The sequence below is a fragment of the Melitaea cinxia genome, chromosome Z (genome assembly GCF_905220565.1).
Source record: "Melitaea cinxia chromosome Z, ilMelCinx1.1, whole genome shotgun sequence".
Classification (NCBI taxonomy): domain Eukaryota; kingdom Metazoa; phylum Arthropoda; class Insecta; order Lepidoptera; family Nymphalidae; genus Melitaea; species Melitaea cinxia.
In genome coordinates, this window is record NC_059424.1 from 9,352,549 (window position 1) to 9,375,194 (window position 22,646).

A 22,646-nucleotide genomic window follows, 5' to 3' on the forward strand; every position below is an offset into this window, starting at 1 on the left:
AGGATCAGAGCTTAATCCACCACGCTGCTCAAATGCGGGTTGGTGGATATACTACTGTAAGTAACGATCGCTATCAGGTGTACATGATAACAACTGGGACCAACGGCTTAACGTGCTCTCCGAGGCACGGTGGGGACACCCACAAGGGCTGCGCAAACACCCAGACCACGGCAAACACCTATGACCAATACAAATGTATCGGGATCGGGGATCGAACCATAAACCGCCAGCGCATCAGGTACAATGGCATGGCTGTACATGGCTGTGACCGTTGCGCCAACGCGGCGTCAATATTATTCATTTATTAATCCTGGCGAACTTAATAAGGATATTGGGAAACTGTTATTGAATTATTGCATTGTCATCGGTCCTTGATACGTGTGCAAAGTTTCAAATTAATCAAACTTCTGAAAGTAGGTGAAAATTATGCTCAAAGATTCCATTACATAAATACAACCCAAGCCAATAAAAGCGTTGCAAAAAGGGCCTTCCATAATTAATTTAATAGAGATCCAATTTTTACCGCAGAATCCAAAGATTTAAATCGTAATCTTTGGCAGAATCATGATTGTGTTTTTCTAATCACTAGACGTTTACTTTAAATAATTACCTTTTAATTTTGGTAATATAATATTTTAAATGCCTTTAAAGTCTCGTAGCCTTTTAAAATTTAATTATAGTAAAGCGAATGTAAGAGAGAGCGCTCTAATTGACACAATCACTTCACCCGACAAATCTAAATTACAGTGTTACGTAAGAAACTAATAATATGTATATCCACATACAGGTGCAATTTATTATGACAACTATGTATATAATTTTTAATAGTAAAATCAAACTGCAGTCATAGAAAGAGAATAATTACTCAAATTGTTCATTCAAAACAATAAAACTTTTAATTTTACCAAATAATATATTTTTAAACTACTAGATATAGGTATGTATTATTTTCACTTTTGCAATAAGTAAACGTAAGTTATGATGGAAATTGAAATATTGACAAATTATTATTTGGCGACAATTTATTATGGAATATTTAATGTCGGGTCATAATTATGTACAATATCCGGCCATAAATAATGTCCATCGACCTTTGAAAACAGACAATCGGTTAGGTACTTTCAACTTCATAGAGTGTTGACGTTTCACGTCACATTACCTGTGACGTGTTCGTCTCTGGCTCTGTCAGTATTTCGTATGGCCACGGTCTAATACACAGGTCGTGCAACTACAGTAGTGGGGGGGGGGGGGTACGTCGGTTTAATGGTTTACGGCTGCCACAGGCATGACGATCGATGTGTGTGCTGTGCAACGAAGATAGAATAGCATTCTGTCTCTTTTTATATCATACGTAACGCATTTATGTTTTAAATATAACCAATTACAATGAAGCGTCACTCAACCGGCGTGCACAGTGCACACCGCACCACGTGACCGCACACATCGATAGCAGTTTTTTTTAATTTTTTTTTTTTTATGTCATTAGGTCGGCAAACAAGCGTACGGCTCACCTGATAGTAAGCGATTACCGTAGCTTATAGACAACTGCGACACCAGAAGCATCGCAAGCGCGTTGCCGACCCAATCCCCAATCCCCCCAGGAGCTCTGGTCACCTTACTCACCAATGATCTTCTGTAAGGTCGAGGTACTACCCCAGTCGGGCTGCTCCATATTTTGAGCAGGAAATTCCTGCTGTGCCCAACCTCAGTTAAAAGTTTTAGCAACTCTTTATATAACTATATATTATATAGAAAATTCTCGTGTCACAATATTAGTTACCATACTCCTCCGAAACGGGTGGACCCATTTTTATGAAATCTTGTGTGCATATCGGGTAGGTCTAAAAATCGGCCATCATCTATTTTTCATACCCCTATGTTGTAAGAGGGGGATTAAGGGGGTTATTAACATATATTGCAAAACGACGTTTGCGGGGTCAGCTAGTTATATGTATATATATATTTGCAATCAGAAAATAAGTAAAGTTTGAGATCTGAGATCTTGAACTATAACGCGCTACTAAGTCGAAATTAGCCGATTGTTTTTTTCGAAATTCGATGTTCATTATTTATAGCCAGGTACTATATGTGTTCAAATTTAACAACTGAATTACATTTCATCATTACAGCCTATACAGTCCACTGCTGGACATAGGCCTCCACAAGTTTACGCCAAAATAAAACGTGAACTCATGTGTTTTGCCCATAGTCACCACGCTGGGCAGGCGGGTTGGTGACCGCAGTACTGGCTTTGTCGCACCGAAGACGCTGCTGCCCGTCTTCGGCCTGAGTATTTCAAAGCCAGCAGTTGGATGGTTATCCCGCCATCGGTCGGCTTCTTGAGTTCCAAGGTGGTTGTGGAACCTTGTTATCCCTTAGTCGCCTCTTACGACACCCACGGGAAGAGAGAATTACATTTACATAATTTAAAACATCTCAAACAAAATTATACACAGGAAATCAAATGTTAGTGTAAAAATACATGATGAAAACAATCGTTTGCATACTATGTATTGTGATGTGGTACCTTAGGGCCTGTTTCACCAGTTGTGGATAACGCTATTTGACTGATGCTGATATCTAACAGATAAAAGTTTTTAATATATTATTCACCATCACATTCACCATTGAATTCCGCTGTATTTATGGGATATTTGTTCTCGCAAAAATAAGTTTAAAAGCTTATTAATTCAGGTGAAAAAGGCATTAATGGCCTATTTTACCTCATGATTTTAAAGTCTAAGCGTTACTTATTTGCAGCATAAACTTTATTTACAACTAGTGAAACAGACCCTTAACGTTTTGTTTTTTGTCGTGATATAGTTTAGTTTTAATTCGTCAAAAAAAAAAAAATCTTTAAGAATAGAAGTTAAACATTATTTTTGCACAAAATGTATATAAAAGTAAATGTTCAAAGCCTGTAACTCAAAAATAATTTATAAAATCTGGGCTCATGAGAACACTCGAATTAATTCTCCAGTTTCATTATAATCACATAAATAGCAATACTTCCTTAAAATAAAATAAAAAATAAGTAAAAAACCATCAAAACTGTACTATATACTATGATTTATATATATTTCTTTTAATAGAAACATAATAAAAAAAGGCTTGTCGAATGTAATCCATATATTAAATAATACTAGTGGTTGCCCAGTGGTCGAAAATCGAACATAATTAATTTTAAATTATAAGTTTGAACATTATTAAGGTTCTGCTGTCAAATACTATAATAATAAACAAAAGAGTATACATGGGTGTGGGTGTCAAATATATAGTAGTGTGTAATGTTTTTTTTTTTATTGATTTAATGTATTTTTATGCATAATTTAAAATAAAGTATTAGCCTTCTGCACTCCATCTATATATTAAGTATAAGTGTGCGAAATTTCATACTACTCCGACCGCCCAATGTTCGTAAAGAGATATTATAATATATAGATATATAATCATTTAATTTTCAATATTCATAACAAACAAAATAAATAAAGTTGGTACCGTAAAAATATGTCGCAATGCAATAAATTTTAATTTTTATTGACCTAATAATCTTTTATACACCAATTAAACTTAAAAAACCACTTCTTAAAACATGTTTTTTCAACTGTACAAATTAATACAATTACGAGGAAAATAAGAATACGAATCGCTTATTATATATCAAATGTAATAAAAAAGAAGTCTTGCCAAGTCGCTTCCTTAGTTCAAATAAGATAAGTATGTAGGAATATTTAAATTCGTACAAAGATATACAAATTCGGCTATACATTCTTTCGCCTAAGCTAATTGTACAATCAAGTAGTGTAAAGAAATCATGCACTTTAATTTTAATAATAAATATTTTAAAACACAAAAACCTTGTTCGTTCGAAAGATTTTTTTACAACTCAAACGTAGGGTACAATAAAATTCGCGAACTTACAAATACGATATTTATAAGTGCATATATATATATATATATATATATATATATATATATATACAGGGTGTGGCGTAAATAGTGGTCCACCGTTAAGGATTTGATAAACCAGGTAATTTACTATAACATATTACAATTTTATCCATTTTTACCCAAAGGTTCCGGAAATATTTTTATTTTTTATTTTTTTACGATATTTGTTCCCCCTTGTTACAAATTTGGTTGTAGTTTTAACAAATACCATTATTTTTTCATTTTGATTACTGGTAATTACTGCTGAACACTAGAGCTATCGTTAAATAACACGTTTTTAATGTAAATTTAAGGCTTTTGAAGAAAAAAATTGGTTTTACTCTACTTTAAACCCAAATTTTTAACATATCATGCTAATTCAAGAGCGATTTTTGTAAAAAAAATGTACTAAGCTGTTAGTGCCCATTCATTTAAAAATATGCCTACTAAATACCAATTTCAAAATGGTATCACAATAGCAGATCCTTTTGTTTAACGGAAAGATATCCAATTTTAATTGAAGAAAGGAAGATTTTCATTAAAATACATTTTAAAATTTAGTTGCGTTAATACTTATGATTTTTGTAAAAAAAGTAACTACACTGTCAGTGCCTATTCATTTTAAAATATTCCTACTAAACACAGATTTTAAAACGATTTGCCATCCCATTAATAAAAAAAATTATTGCAATTTTAATTGAAAAAGACTTAAAATAAAAATAAAAAATTACTACTGTTACAGAGTGATCTTGGCCTAACTTGTAAATTAGAACAAGGCATTAAAAAAAATAAGTCAATGTTATCGTTTGTTATTATTCTTTGACATGATTACAAACACTCTAAAAATTACACTAAATGCTCGAAATGGCCCCCATTCGCAGCTATACATGCTCTGCAACGTCGAATATACAGTGTTTGTAATCATGTCAAAGAATAATAATAAACGATGACAGTATGACTTGTTTTTAACCGACTTCCAAAAAAGGAGGAGGTTCTCAATTCGACTGTATTTTTTTTAAATGTATGTTACATCAGAATTTTTGACCGTGTGGACCGATTTCGAGAATTTTTTTTTAATCGTAAGGTGGTGTGTGTCAATTGGGCCCATTTAAATTTATTTGAGATCTAACGACTACTTTTCGAGCTATATCTAATAATGCGTTTTTACTTGACGCTTTTTTCGTCGACCTACGGTGTATTATACCGCATAACTTTCTACTGGATGTACCGATTTTGATAATTATTTTTTTCTTGGAAAGGGGATATCCCTAGTTTTGTACCATGATAAGAAAACTAGGATCTGATGATGGGATCCCAGAGAAATCGAGGGAAACTCTCGAAAATCCGCAATAACTTTTTGCTGGATGTACCGATTTTGATAATTTTTAATTTAATCGAAAGCTAATGTTTATCATGTGGTCACATATAAATTTTATTGAAATCTGATAACTACTTTTTGAGTAATCTTTGCATAACGCATAGTTACTTGACTATTTTTTCGTCGATCTACGTTGTATTACTCGTCGATGTAATTGAAGTCGGTTTTTTTTTTCGTTTGTGAGCAAACACAATTATTTTTTAATGCCTTGTTCTAATTTACAAGTTAGGCCAAGATCACTCTGTAACAGTAGTAATTTTTTATTTTTATTTTAAGTCTTTTTCAATTAAAATTGCAATAATTTTTTTTATTAATGGGATGGCAAATCGTTTTAAAATCTGTGTTTAGTAGGAATATTTTAAAATGAATAGGCACTGACAGTGTAGTTACTTTTTTTACAAAAATCATAAGTATTAACGCAACTAAATTTTAAAATGTATTTTAATGAAAATCTTCCTTTCTTCAATTAAAATTGGATATCTTTCCGTTAAACAAAAGGATCTGCTATTGTGATACCATTTTGAAATTGGTATTTAGTAGGCATATTTTTAAATGAATGGGCACTAACAGCTTAGTACATTTTTTTTACAAAAATCGCTCTTGAATTAGCATGATATGTTAAAAATTTGGGTTTAAAGTAGAGTAAAACCAATTTTTTTCTTCAAAAGCCTTAAATTTACATTAAAAACGTGTTATTTAACGATAGCTCTAGTGTTCAGCAGTAATTACCAGTAATCAAAATGAAAAAATAATGGTATTTGTTAAAACTACAACCAAATTTGTAACAAGGGGGAACAAATATCGTAAAAAAATAAAAAATAAAAATATTTCCGGAACCTTTGGGTAAAAATGAATAAAATTGTAATATGTTATAGTAAATTACCTGGTTTATCAAATCCTTAACGGTGGACCACTATTTACGCCACACCCTGTATATATATATATTTGTTTATATATTTGTATATATATATATATATATATATATTTGCATAAAAAATCAGTCACTAAAACTTTTATTAAGGAAAGATTGCTTAAGGTAGTTGGATAAATTTATTTAAAATTACTTTAAAACATAATATTCGGTTAATTTTTAGTAACTTCTAAGGCAATGCATATATGCCTACTAACGATATTACTACTACTAGGATACAAACAGTAAATAATGTATTTATATTGTAGTATATTAAAAGTCGCAACGTCTTATTTAAAAAGAAAGCTAATGAAATTATGTACTAACCCCAGTTGTTTTGTCAGCCATTATGTCTTATTACTGTTTTCATAGGCGCTAAGAACCTTTCACCGTTTTAATTTACTGTCGCTTTGTCAGGTGCGTATCAAAATATTATTTAACGTGGCATCTACTCCTACGCAGACGAGCGCGCGAGTAGTGGTCGCGAACGCAACTAACTGACGGTGACGACAGGTTACCATAATCATTATCGCTTGTCGATCGCAACTCGCATTGAAGTTGGTCATTGGAAGAAGATGTTTACATCTTATTCTTTTAATCGTAGTGAGAATGATCAATGTGCGCAGCTAAATCAAATCAATACAAGTAAGTAATCATTATGACCGATTGCGTCATAAATTGCAGGGGATTTTCTGGTTTTTACTGTTATAGGTAAAGGTGATTTTTGTTCATTCATTTTGACTAATTTCAAAGAAGTTATTCGTATTAGACTTAATGAATAAATTAATGTATTTATATATTACAAAATTGATAAATGTTGTATCAGCCTGATTGTATTTTTTAAATAAAATTATATTTATAGTTATTTTACTTTAAAAATAAAAAATTATTAATATGTGTGGAGTATTTACGTAGGTATAAAATTTTTAGATATACCATTAAAAATATTCTTTAATTACCACAATGGCAATGGAAATATGGATTGGCCGGTTGGTGCAGTAGGCGTGTCTAAATTTTTTTTTAGATATCAATAAAATATACGACCTGTGCAATTTAAACGTTCTATGTTTAACAAGCGCTCTATTGAAATCATATCCCGAGAACTTGGTTTTTTTTTTATACTAGCTGCCCTTTTATGGGTGATATCCAGGACGCCCGGGTAGGCAGTCCTAGACCGTATGTCGGCTTCAACACTTGGGGGTGCACTACCGACCAAACCCCTGCGGGAGCCTTCAGCCGCTTTAATTGGAGGGTCCCGGATCTGCAGGCAACAGGATCCTTCCAGCGACCGCTGGCCTCGGCGAAAAGGCCAGACTTCTCCTCCATGGGGACTGTCCGGCTCACCTCTGAACAATCCCGACGACGCCATGTCTAGCAGGACCGGGTTCCCATCCCGGCCCGACACGAGCACAGGGGCGTTACTGGAGGTGCATTAAGTAGCGCCTCCTACGCACCCCTGTTCGTCGCCTGCGGACGGAGGCCTCGTCGGTGGCCTCCTCTCTCACCCGCTCGTCGTTCTCCTTCTGGAACATTACTGTCTCGCAGAAGGAGACCATCGCCGTCCAGGACTCGTCGTCGCCGAGCATCGCGGTGATGATGCTCGGCAGTGACAAGTCGCCTCCGAGGACTGTCGTCAGATCGCGACGCAGCGCCGCCCATCTCGGGCACACCTCGAGAGTGTGCTGGGCAGAGTCCACCGCCGCGCCACAATCGTGACATCCAGTCGTCGGCTCCTTTTGGGCCGTCCGACACAAGTATTCACCAAAGCAGCCGTGCCCGGTGAGAACTTGCGTCAGACGGAAGGAGAAGGACTTACGCTTACGGCGCATCCACCGCTCAAGGACCAGGCGCAACGCAGCCGTTACGCGAGTGCCATACGGCTGCTCCGCCAGGTCCTCCCCCCACCTATACTAGCTGCCCGAAGAGACTTCGTTCTGTCAATAGTTAATCCCGACTAGAAAAAAAGTCAGGCTCAATCAGATCATGTATTTGGATCGGATCAGGATAGAATGAGGCATGCCAGATCCGGCAAGCTCTATCAGGACCAGGTCTGGTCCAGACAAGGATAGGCTGATGTCAAATATAATCAAGTATGGTAAGGCATACTGGATCAGGACCCGGTCCGGTCCAGATCAGGATAGCCTGATGTAAAATATAATCAAGTATGGTAAGGCATACTGGATCAGGACCCGGTCCGGTCCAGATCAGGATAGTCTGATGTAAAATATAATCAAGTATGGTAAGGCATACTGGATCAGGACCCGGTCCGGTCCAGATCAGGATATTCTGATGTAAAATATAATCAAGTATGGTAAGACTACGCGAACTGACCCTGAATCGCGCTATTAATGTTTTTAAGCGCACTTAGTATATATACAGTTATCAGGACAGTCTAGCAGGGAGCTCATTTCTACACAGTGGAGCAGTCGTAAGTAATAGGATATAGTTAATTTGTAGTTAATTACCGTACCGTAGTAAATTTGAAGTAAATCCATGGAGTACTTTTTGAGTTTATCCCGGACATACATACAGACAAACAGACAAAAATTCTAAAAACTATATTTTTGGCTTCGGTATCGATTGTAGATCACACCCTAAGTATTCTTTAAAAAAAATATTCAATGTACAGTTTTGACTTTCCTACCATTTTATTATATGTATAGATAATTTATCATTCAAACACAAGCGAGGATTCAAAAACACGACCAAGTGCTTCAAAAAAGTAAAGTAGAGAGCCTGGGCTTCGTTTAGTATAGTCTTGGCGGTAAACTCAAGTTTTTTTAGTCTAAATTATGAGTTACGTCTCTTTTAGTTTCATTGAAAAACATTAAACTAGTCCGAGCAATCGAGATCTAAGAATCCGTAAACAATCTTCTTATAAAAAATTCTAAATTATCATTAATAAAGTTCTTCGCTGCTATTTTTTTATAAAACTAACGGTTTTGTGTGACCTCGTTAGCATGGCAATTTTGATGAATTATGACTGTATGATACAAACTTCAATTCTCTATTTTACGCCTTTCAATGAATTGCGTAATTTTTTTTTCATTGACGCAGTATATAAAATGAATACCCGCTCAAAATTTCAAATTTTCATTATTAATAGTTTAGGCTGGGCTTTGACATTGCGGTCGAGAAGCGTAAATTCCGAACGACTGCACCAATCGAGTTAATTGCTTTTTTTTGTGTTCGTTATTTTCAGGAGATGGTTTGCTTAAATATATTTATAGGTATAGTTCGCGTCATGTAAAAAGAACGCTGAAGGAAAATGGAGGGGGTGCGATTGCGCATGCGTATACTCGCGCACAAAAGTACTACTGTTTTATTTTTCAATTAGGCTTTCACTCGCGGCTTCCTATAATGGTTATTGGGAGATACATTAAAAATAATAAAAATACCAGTGCGAATAATTCGGACTAAATAAGTATAATAATTATCACTTTACAAAATTACATTTTTTTTAAACAAAAGCAATAACAAATTTTTTAGTTATTGAAATGTCGTATTTAAAAAAAATAATTATCTGTACTCTCGATATTCGTATTTTAATAGTTTTTATGTGTTTAAAATGATAAATTGATATTTGTTTTTTAGTGAAATAAATAGTAAATGGACTTTTACAAGTGTCCGTATGCTAATGTGTTGTGAAAGTGAGTGATAAATGCGGAAAAAACGTGAATTATGATTGACAGTGTTTTGTTTACCAAATAAGACTGTTCCAAAAAATGGATAGTACGAAAAAGTTTTTTCAAGAGTTGGCAACACTGTAAATCACCTTTGCGCATTTTGATAGCCAGCGTTCTTTTTACGTGACGCGAATTATATGTTATAAATAATTTTTCCCACTTCTCTATGTAAAACTATTTCGTAATTTAAAACTTTTGTGCGCGATAGTATTTTGAGTCGACGTCGAACTGTCCAACCGATAGCACACCGGCAAGCATGCGACACGTGATAAACACGCCCGCCCGCTACCCCTTACCACCAAATAGACCGATAAATCGCTTCTGCGCAGCTTCAAGGCTAGCGTTCTTTTTACATGACGCGAACTATATATTGATACATTTACTAAAAATATAGCGATAAAAAGTTCGCAGGTTTAACTATTTTTTAATAATAATAGTCGATTCTGTTACGATGATGACAAAAGGAAAACGCTACCAATGATACTAAAATTTATATTGACGTTAAAAGGTCATGATAATCATCATAATTATTGTGGCATCAAGATTATCTAATTTTTAGAAATATTTTTCACAAGTTTAGTTCCGCTTAATTTCAACAAAATTAGATGAAGAGCCTAAATTATACCTCTGTGTCTACAAGATTTTGCTACTTATAGAATTTCAACGTGAGATGTGACGATGAAGCCTTAAAGGATAATTCTAGTGCATTTTTTAAATTGTGACTACAGAAAACTAAAAGAAATATGACATAAAAATTATATTTAATGGATTCAAAATCGATAACGAAACTAGGGAGAGTAAACAATAGTATAATTAATAATGGCTATGTTCTTCTTAGTTCTCATTTATATAATGGAATCCTAAAAGTATAATAAAAAGTAAAAAATAACGCAAAAACTTTTCTTATATGCGGACGTAGTTTTGCTGATGCAATTTTTAAAAGAGTGTGGTAATTTCTTTTTTATCAATCTAACGTTAAGGTTCTAATATTTATAGATTTAATTAACTGACATGATTATAAATATATTAATTTTCTAATATATTTTAGAAGTTGTAGATATTTTACTCACACTGACTTAAAAATTTAAAAGTAAGAACAATATATGTTAAAATGGAGATTATTTATGCATTCCTTTATTAACCGACTTCCAAAAAAGGAGGAGGTTCTCAATTCGACTGTATTTTTTTTTTTTTTTTTTTTTTTTTTTTTTTTATGTATGTTACATCAGAACTTTTGACCGGGTAGACCGATTTCGACAAATTTTGTTTTAATCGAAAGGTGGTGTGTGCCAATTGGTCCCATTTTAATTTATTTGAGACCTAACAAATACTTTTCGAGTTATATCTAATAATGCGTTTTTACTTGACGCTTTTTTCGTCGACCTACGTTGTATTATACCGCATAACTTTCTACTGCATGTACCGATTTTGATAATTCTTTTTTTGTTGGAAAGGGGATATCCCTAGTTTGTTACCGTGATAAGGAAACCAGGATCTGATGATGGGATCCCAGAGAAATCGAGGGAAACTCTCGAAAATCCGTAATAACTTTTTACTGTGTGTACCGATTTTGATAATTTTTAAGTTAATCGAAAGCTGATATTTATCATATGGTCACATATAAATTTTATCGAGATCTGATAACTACTTTTTGAGTAATCTTTGATAACGCGTAGTTGCTTGACTATTTTTTCGTCGATCTACGTTGTATTACTTGTCGATGTAATTGAAGTCGGTTTTTTTTTCGTTTGCGAGCAAACACAATTATATAACTTCTAAGAACTTCTTTTTGTTACATATTTTATATTTCAATATTTTGTGCAATTAAAACGGTACAATATACCCACGCCCTACCTTTACCGAAAATATTCTAATTCTGTTTTAAAGTGAAAACGTACAATAATAAATTAAAGTATAATACATACTTTTGCTTTTTTTCCTCGCTTTAATAAACCGCACTCTTGTTGTTGAAGGATATCAGCACTCCCCATTTTAACTATGAAAGTAAAACACTTCTGTAATCAAGATATTTCAAGTGATACAGTTGTGAAGGATAAGTGAAAGTACGTAGCTTTAACAATAACTGTCTTAATATAGCAGCTTTTATTTACTTAGCATGGAACGACGAGAATAACTGCACGCACAATAACACGTAGATGATATGTCAATTCAGAGTACTTTGTACGTACACACACCGCTATTCACTCAGAGCAATTCCGTTTCTATTGCCTTGCAAAGTACTACGTCGTTAGGTAATAAATAAATTTGAAATAAAAATGTGTGAAATAGTATACATACAATCTGAAAGATACATAATTATGTAATCCTACTCCTTCAGGCGAAACCTTGTACACTTTACATGATAAAATGTTTGTACGTGTAAATTTTATCATTGATTTAATGTGCATTCTATTTGTATAAATATCGCGTAAATGTTAAATACCTACTGTAAATAGAAATCATAGAATTCATACAAAGTACTCTTGCGGTAAACTATCTAGAAGTCTATTAGATATATACTAGCTATACCTGTGATACAGATAAAGACAGAACCAAATAGAATATTGGCTTTATTCAACAATATAATTGTGTTTGCTCGCAAACGAAAAAAAACCGACTTCAATTACATCGACAAGTAATACAACGTAGATCGACGAAAAAATAGTTAAGCAACTACGCGTTATCAAAGATTACTCAAAAAGTAGTTATCAGATCTCGATAAAATTTATATGTGACCACATGATAAACATTAGCTTTCGATTAAATTAAAAATTATCAAAATCGGTACACCCAGTAAAAAGTTATTACGGATTTTCGAGAGTTTCCCTCGATTTCTCTGGGATCCCATCATCAGATCCTGGTTTCCTTATCACGGTACCAAACTAGGGATATCCCCTTTTCAACAAAAAAAGAATTATCAAAATCGGTGTATCCAGTAGAAAGTTATGCGGTATAATACAACGTAGGTCGACGAAAAAAGCGTCAAGCAAAAACGCATTATTAGATATAACTCGAAAAGTAATTGTTAGATTTCAAATAAATTTAAATGGGACCAATTGGCACACACCACCTTTCGATTAAAACAAAATTTGTCGAAATCGGTCTACCCGGTCAAAAGTTCTGATGTAACATACATAAAAAAAAAAAAAAAAAAAAAAAAATACAGTCGAATTGAGAACCTCCTCTTTTTTGGAAGTCGGTTAAAAATAAGACATAGTAAATAATTAGGTATTGATATTTTGGCAGAATGACACTGATGATAATGTCATAGTATTATTTAATATTATAAAGAAGGTAATTAAATAACATGTAACCTTCATGCTTAACAAGGAGATCACATCATTCACCCCCCCCTTTATGAAGAGACGTAATCTTGAAAGTGGGCTGGAGGTCTGCGTTCTCGAACAGAGCGACGAACTTGTGTACTCTCCATTTCTGGGCTAGCAGGTGGAGCTTCGTTAGAAGGGACCTCCTCCATTTCTAATTGCTCTTCGTCGTCCGACGAGTCATCATCAACGGCCTGAGGTAGTGGCGCTAAGGACCTATTAGAGACTGTCGTCTCTCGTCCATCCGCTAATCGAACGTAAGAATATTCAGGATTGCTTTGTAACAGCTGTACCTCTTCTACAGCCGGATCATATTTGGAACTCCTTACATTCTTCTTCATATAAACAGGTCCGGGTGAATGAAGCCAAGTTGGTAAAGATTGGCCGTTTATCGAGCGACGAGGATGGTTGAACATACGCTCATGTGGCGTTGCATTCGTTCCCGTACATAAGAGGGATCTTATGGAATGTAGCGCTGGCAGCAAAGCTTTCTCCCAGTTAGCAACGTCTTCGTTATTCGATCTGAGATGTAATTGAATTGTTCGCCATAGCGTACCATTTAGTCTCTCAACCAAACCGTTTCCTTGGGGATTGTAAGGGGTGGTGCGACTGCAAGATGTTCCCAGTGAGGTTAAGAAATGTCTTATTTCATCCGATAAAAATGAACTTCCTCTATCGGAATGGATATAAGCCGGAGTACCAAACATGGAAAATAAATCTATAAGGCAATTTATGACCGTTCCGGATGTCATATCTTTACAGGCATACGCAAACGGAAAACGACTATATTCATCGATTATTGTTAAAATGTATCTGTTTTGAGTATTAGATGGAATCGGCCCTTTAAAATCTAAGTTTAGTCTTTCGAAAGGTGCAGTTGCCTTTATCAGATGCCCTTGGTGTTTTATATAACGAGGTTTGATTTCAGCACAGATAGGGCATGCTGCCGTCATTCTTTTCACTTCTTCGATGGAATATGGTAAGTTCTTCGATCTGACCCAATGAACCATACGTGTAATTCCAGGATGGCAAAGAGATCGGTGTAATTCAACAAGTTTGGAGCTATTAGACAAAGTATTTATGTGCATGCAGACTCGAGAGAGTGCATCGACAGCAAAGTTCTGTTTTCCGGGTCGATAAACAATGTCGTATTTAAAACAAGACAATTCTAGGCGCCATCTCTCGATCTTTTCGTTCTTGATCTTATTAGAGTGTGTTTGGTTGAACATAAATGCAACAGACTGTTGATCAGTTATGAGTAGAAAGTGTCTTCCAATCAAGAAGTGTTTCCATTTGCGTAAAGCTTCAACTATAGCGCAAGCCTCTTTCTCAATAGAAGGTTGTCTTTTCTCAGAATCGTTAAGCGATCGTGAGAAGAATGCTACGGGACGCCCTTTCTGTGACAGCGTTGCTGCGATTGCGAAGTCAGAGGCGTCAGTTTCAACAGAAAATATCTCTTTGTCGTCTATTCCAGCTAAGGCTGATTTGGAAATGTCAATCTTTAGATTGTTAAAAGAGTTAATAGCCTCTTCAGATAAAGGAAATGTAGCTTCGATCAGAGGTCTGATTTTGGCAGAAAAGTTGTTGACCCACTTTGAATAATGAGCGAATAGTCCAAGTGCTCTTTTCAAAGTAGTTGTATCAGATGGGATAGGAAGATTCGTCAGTGGTTCCAATCGAGATTTGTCAGGTTTGATAACGTTATGATGGATGGTATAGCCGAGAAGATTTATGGATTCTGATTCAAAAGTGCATTTACTCATATTTAGAGTGAGTTTGTATTTTTCAGTAGCTTTCATGAATTTGCGAAGGTTATCATCAGGATCCTGCTTATCTTTTCCGCATACAGTTACATCGTCTAAGTAAGCATATGTACCTTTCAGTTTTTCCGAATCAATGATATACTGTAAGGTTCGCTGGAAAGCCGCTACACCATTTGTGACTCCAAATGGTATTCGTGTGAATTGGTAGAGATTCCCGCACGCTTCGAAGGCGGTGTATACCTTCTCCTTTGGAAGAATTGGAACTTGGTGATAAGCACTTTTGAGGTCGATTTGGCTATAAATATTGTATTTAGCGACTTGAGTTATGATTGAATCGATGTTAGGTAAAGGATATGCATCTAGTTCCGTAAATCTATTTATAGTTTGAGAATAGTCTATGACAAGACGCTTCCTATGATAGCCATCACTAGTAACGAGTACTTGTGCCTTCCAAGGCGAGATACTGGGTTCGATAACCTTGTCTTTAAGTAAGTTGCTTATTTCGTTAGATATAAATTCTTGGTCTTCTTGAGAATGCCGTCTGGAGCGAATAGCTATAGGTTTTATATTTGGTGAAAGATTGGTAAAAACTGAAGCTGGTGGGACAGATGCCTCCATTACATTGCAAACTTTCAAGGGCCTTTTGTCTCCCCCGAATTGAAGTTCAAATGATGAGTGTTTTCCTAATATATCATGCCCAATGATAACGTCAGCACACAGATCGCCAACAATGAGCAGAGGTTGATGCTGGTATATATGTTCACCAATCTGAATTGTAGCGTAGCATAGTCCCTCGACATATGATATATTGTTAAGAGATGCTAAAGTTATCGCTTGTCGACAGGGCTTTCGTTTAAGGTTCATGGTTAGAGCAGTATTCTTATCGATAAAGCTAATTGAACTTCCGGTGTCGAGAAGCGCATCTGCTTGATAGTTGTTCAAGGTAATAGGAATGGTAGCTTTGCGTAGGCTTGATGGAGCAGCAGCGGATATAATTGACAAATGAGAATCGGTAAGTTGGGGTTGAGTAATGCCGTCATTGTCTGTGGTAATAACATTTACTGGACGTTGACCTGGTCTTGAACTACGGAAAACGGTTGCAAAATGTCCTTTTTTGGAGCAAAGTTGACATTGGGCATTATTAGCTGGGCACTTGATCCTTTGATGAACATTGCCACCGCAGAAAAAGCATCGGCGGTCACTTTGCGTAGGGCGACTGTATTGAAAATTTTGAGTTCTTGTTGCTGCTAAATTGAGCTTTGGTTGCGGTACTTGAGTGTCAGAGATTGCATTAACAGGGACAGCAGACGTTGATGGAGATGATACTGTAAGTAATCGTGAAGTATTTTCAGCAGTTTCTAAAGATATTGCCAGATTCAATGTTTCTTCCAGAGACATAGTCGATTTTTCTAGCAGCCTTTCTCTTATTTTCTGTGACAATATTCCGGCAATGAACGTACCACATACGGTTTCGTTTTGATGTTCATTAGCAGTAACTGCTTTGAAGTGACATTCACGAGCAAGAATGGCAAGAGATCTCGAATATTCAGCTAACGTTTCGCCAGGCTGTTGCTTTCTAGTAGCAAGGCGATGCCGAGCCAAGGTAATATTTTTTCGTTTCTCGTAGGTGGTACTGAGAGTGGTCATGGCATCGACGTACGTGGTGCAAGCTTGAATGAAATTAAATATTGATGGCGAGATATGGTTTACAAGGAGTTTGTACTTAAGGGCATCGTCAGCCGAAGCGGCTTCCTGTGCGATAAAATTTTCAAATGAGTACTTCCAATGAATCCATTTCAGGTCTGAGCCGGCCATTGCGGGTTCCACGTCAAAACGTTCGGGACGTAGATACCGCGATATTGAGGAAGACTTTTCCTTTTCGTCAGGCATAGCGAGCACAATATCAGCAGAACACAAAATTATTGTTGAATAAATTGATACAGATAAAGACAGAACCAAATAGAATATTGGCTTTATTCAACAATAAAATAAGACATAGTAAATAATTAGGTATTGATATTTTGGCAGAATGACACTGATGATAATGTCATAGTATTATTTAATGTTATAAAGAAGGTAATTAAATAACATGTAACCTTCATGCTCAACAAAGAGATCACATCAACCTGTGTGAATAATTCGTACTAAATAAGTATAATAATTATCACTTTATAAAATTACATAAAAGTATCTACAGATGAGTTGATTTCAAATTGGACAAACAATTGACTGACCGTCTATATTGACGTTGTTTCAAAATGAAAGCCGTCATATATATAATTTTAAGAATTTATTTATTTACAAATACAAAAGTGATAATAATTTTTTTAGTTGTGGATGCCGGTAGAGCAAGCATATATCTATAAAATGATATATAATTTATGTGGAGTATTTATAAGGTTTTTTTTTTCTAAAAATGGAGGCAAACCTCTTAACCTTAGCGTATTAATATAGTACATGATGATACATGCAACAAGTACGTTTAAGTATAAATAGTTTTTTAAACTTTTCAAAATCTTAGTATAAAAGCAATTTAATAAAATTACGTAACAACTGTGGCTACGGTACTAAAGAATATAGCCACCCCTTCTCTTCCCGTGGGTGTCGTAAGAGGCGACTAAGGGATAACACAGTTCCGCTACCATCTTGGAACTTAAAAAAGCCGACCGGTGGCGGGATAACCATCCAACTGCTGGCTTTGAAATACACAGGCCTAAGAGGGGCAGCAGCGTCTTCGGTGTGACAAAGCCAGCCCTGCGGTCACCAACCCGCCTGCCCAGCGTGGTGACAATGGGCAAAACACATGGGTTCACGTTATTTTTGGCGTAAACTTGTGGAGGCCCATGTCCAGCCGTGGACTGTATAGGCTGTAGTGATGATGATAGTGATGATGATGACGTAACAATTAAAACGTATTGTAACTGTGACTTTGTAATTTGTTTATTTCGAACAAAAAAAAAATGACAATGATAAGCCAACAGTAATATTATAAAGGCGGAAGTTAATTAGTATGGCTTTTTGCCTCTCAGTTATGTATACGCAGGTACGAAGGAATCTTTTTAGAGATATGTATAAATATTCGACGATAATCTATACAAATAAATAAAATTGAAGTGTCTGTTTGTAATATAAAAATAACCGATGCATACCGATGAAAACCAAATGCATATAGATGTATACACGGTACAAAAACCAAAATAACATTTTTTATAGTTTTTGTCTCTGTCTGTCTGTTTGTTCCGGCTAATCTCTGAAACGGCTGGACCGATTTTAATAGAACTTCACTGGCAGATAGCTGATGTAGTAAGGAGTAACTTAGACTATTATTAACCAACTTTAAAAAAGGAGGAGGTTACTCAATTCGACCGTATATATATGTATATTCGGAGATAACTTCGTCGTATAAAAACTTGAACGTCGATTTCGTTATTTATAACTCTGCGAACTATAGAATATTTTGAAGACTTTTTTGTTAAATTCCATGCGGACGAAGTCGCGAGCATAGCTAGTATATATATATATATATATATATATATATATATATATATATATATATATATATATATATATATATATATATATATATAAGTTTGATTGATTGGAATAAACTAGTAACTGAAAAACATTATTTCGATAGGCTGCTGTTTATTGCTTCGTATTTAAATGATGTAGCAATACATTGATTTTTTTCTTTTATAACTTAATTTAAATATTGGCATGAATAACATGGATAATTATAGTTCCACTTTTTAGGATGCGCTAGGTAATTTCATTTAAAATTGTAAGTTCCATGCCGCTTTTTAATTGGTCATAGTGGATAAATTACAAACCAAAAATATTACTTACATTATTTTTTTATAGAAGTTAATTTAGGTTACTTTGTATTTGTAGTAAAATTTAAAAAAAACATCGTGCACACAATATAATATAGTTCATATATAAAATAAAAAAATCATTGATTGGATTTTCATTGAAATATGACAAAATTATTGAATAAATGTTTTAATGTGTCTTCAATTAGAAACAAACAATAAATATCAAATTAAAATACGTACTATTAAAAAAAAACAATCTTTACATATTTATTTTTTTTAATAGTCGAGTATGTCAGTAGGATCCTGATTCAGAACCATAATATGTTTTACTTCAGAAAAACCGTAATTCAAATACTCTGTTGTATAAACAAGAGTTTGTAATAAGAAAATGTACAAATTTGTTGACATTTTGTGGCAAAATATTAATTTTATCGAAGATCCTAAAATGTTTCCAAACGATCTGGCTAACATTGTACCGAGTAAATGTACCATCGGTCTATTTCTTCTTTTCGAAGAATCTTCCAGATTATTATGCATATCTTTGTTTTAAGAGCAATAATAACAACAGGCTCTTCTTGGCGCAGCTGGTATTAACTTTGTTGGATACGTTTGAGTCTGAACAGTTTTCTTAGTAAATGGATTAACAGCTTCTGACATTGCTTGATGCTTTACTTCCATATTTATTCGAGCAAATCGATCTCCCTTTTCCTCTTCCTTCCTAATAAGAATGTAATAAGGACGAAAATCGTTAGAATACATTTTTGGATCTTTAAATTATATATTTCTTTTTCTTAATTTTTGTTTAATAATAGATGTAATAATGACTTGACGTATGACACATATTATTTATGACTAAGATTTTTAATTTATTTTTTCGAAAAAAGGAAAAGTTTAGTTTTTGTATTAAAACTATTTTTAATTCCGATGAAACTGTCAAAAGTACGCGTTGTTATGACGATTAACGATGCCCGAATTTTTTTGTACTCGTGGCTCAAGTCACGAAAATCAAATTTTCTAGAACTCGTTTTGGCAAAAGATATTACGTCGTTCGGACTCTAGAACCCGTCGGCGGTTTCGAATTCCGTTCGGAGTGGGTAGTCGTACAAATGTTTGTTTCACGTCTAGTTATTATTAATACTCCCGATTGTACCTTTAAGGGCTTGTTAAGATTTCATACCTCATCATTAACCAAAAACGCTTAATAACGATCGTTGCTCGTGGGAGAAACAATAATCAGCAAAAAAAAAAAAAACATGAGATATAACTTTGGCTGTAGGTAACAACTTTGGTTGTAAACCGATATGCATGGGTGTACAGTGGATTATTTGGCTGTGATCGATTGTACAAATAAGTCCTTCTGCAGATTGGCTACCAGTAAGCCCTGCCCCGCTACGCCACTGTTAATTCATTGTTGTATCTGATACATTTTTCTGGATATATATTAGTAATTACAAGTTAGAGAAAGTAGTTTTATAGCTTACTTGCTTGCTTCGATATTTAGTAAAAACCTATAAAGGGCCTATCAGCCTCTGAGACGAAGAAGTCCGTAGCACCGTATTGTTTAATGAATGATAACGATGGAATATACAATACTATACAACAATTGAGTTGTCGTGATATTAATACATTTTTGAATTTTTTTTTTTTTTGTATATAAAGAAAATAAATGTTTATTAAATTTTCACATCTGCCAGCCGTCACGTGACTGCTCACAATTTTTGGTAACTGATTTGGTGAAAATGTAAATAAATATTTGTTGGTAAAATAAAAGAATAACTTACACACTAAAATTTATTTTTGCACCGATTACAAATGCTAGGAGTTGAAGTATGGAAGATTAACTTTAACTGCTGTAAAATATCGTTTCGAAACTTTTTAATCGGACTGTCTTTTATTTGTCTTAAAATGTCTTTTATTTGCGGAGACAACGTTGTTTCTTTATCTGGTATCTGATTTTTATGATTATGTTTTCCATACATATCTTTTCGTACAGATTTTCGACAAGCCTGTTAGATAAAAACGTCCAAACGAAATTTTATTAATAAAGCAAAGGTCAACAAACTAAAAGAATAATTTGGAGTAGTTCTTGTTTCTTTTCTTCTTAAAAAATCTAGTAAGGAGATGTACTATTTAGAAGTCGGACCATAAATTTTCTTTTGGGAAGGGGATATTTCACATATTTTCCGATATCAACTTCTTGCATATGATGCACATTGCATTCTTTGCACTGCAAAAATATTATTTAAATATTTTTAGCTGGTATTTAATTTATCTATGTCAAAAAGGTTAATATGGCTTCTTAAACAAATTTGGTACAGCATGTCATAGTTTACAAAAACATTTACTCAAAACACGAGAACGATGTTTAAATATATTTTTTTTTTTTAAATAATGTAATAATAAAATATCCATTATTAATTATTGGCCTCTTAGCCAAGATTTTATTTTAATTATTTTCTTTAAACTCAGCTATAGCATTTTTAAAGAGTTTCCTAAACTCTTTTAATTCTTTTACAATAGTATCAACAGTTTTTGAATGTTGATCATTGAAAGATTTCTTGCAGTTGGCCTACAATGAAATAAAACTTTATAAATTGCCATGCGTAATGTGTTTTTGTTGACACGTATTACCTAATATATATCATTTTACAGCTTTGAACGTTTTAATAAAAAAATACTCACAGCGTTAGAAAAATAAACGACTAAGAAGAAAATCCAATAATATAAACAGAGTACCTTCATTCTGAATCGAAATATAGTGGGCGAATAATTTTTAAAATTACCTTTTGTGTAAAGTTATATATTGTATTGGCCATAAAATTTTAATAGCATATTACATTGTGTTAGCGATAGTATTTTTATAACTTATGCGGTCTATATAAAAATTTATATTAGAAATAAATATTCAGAAATATACTACATAATGTAAATTGAGATTAATTGCTAAATCAGATTGAAAGTAGCATTAAAAACTACAGTTTAATTGGTTCGTTTAGAGTCCGCTGTGCGAAGTGCATCAAAACCAAAATCTATACATATAATAAAATGTTAGGAAAGTCAAAACTGTACATTGAATATTTTTTTAAAAGAATAGATGGAGTGTGATCTACAATCGATACCGAAGCCAAAAACATAGTTTTTAGAATTTTTGTCCGTGTGTCTGTTTGTCTCTATGTATGTCCAGAATAAACTCAAAAAGTACTGCATGGATTTACTTCAAATTTGGCAAGAATATTATTAAGAAGTCGGGTCAACATATAGGCTATATATTATCACGCTATCACCTACGGGGAACGAGCAGTGAACCTTTATTACTTCAACGCAATTTGTACTATCACCTACGGGGAACGAGAAGTGAACCTTTATTTCTTCAACGCATTCTGTAACAACGTGTAATCTAACGACGCATATTTGAATGTTGTTGTTATTATGTTAATAACCATGCTATGCATCCGTGCGAAGCCGGGGCGGGTCGCTAGTGATAAATAAAAGTTTAAGTAGATACTGTGTGTAAGTAGGAGCTCATTTGTTTGATCCTAAAATAACTATTATATAGCTTCAGTTTGCTTATTAGTTTTTTATCTTTTTGTAGTACTTTACCAGTTCGATTTTTTGACGATATAATGCTTTAAATTAGTAGTATTTTTATTAATATTAGTTAAAACATAACATCCAAAGACACTAGATTAGTTTCGCTAATTTGAATATTTTAGATGACGAAATCACATTGAACATCGCGGTAACCTTTTAGTTTCGATCTTTGGTGCTTTACATATAACTAGTGGTCGACCAGTGGTCGAAATTCGTCCATAATTAAAAATTTAAATTAAAAAAAGCA

The 22,646-nt window shown here is 34.1% G+C and overlaps 1 protein-coding gene across 1 annotated transcript; it reads right to left on the reverse strand.

Annotated features, from left to right (window-relative positions):
• Positions 1-13,259: 13,259 nt before the first annotated feature.
• LOC123668763 lies at positions 13,260-16,883 on the reverse strand. The gene has a single exon (XM_045602458.1). The coding sequence runs from the start codon at positions 16,881-16,883 to the stop codon at positions 13,260-13,262; it is 3,624 nt and encodes a 1,207-aa protein (XP_045458414.1).
• Between the last annotated feature and the right edge of the window lie 5,763 nt (positions 16,884-22,646).

Coding starts and splice junctions, on each gene's coding strand:
- LOC123668763 (XM_045602458.1), bottom strand. CDS start 16,883: ATGCCTGACGAAAAGGAAAAGTCTTCCTCAATATCGCGGTATCTACGT.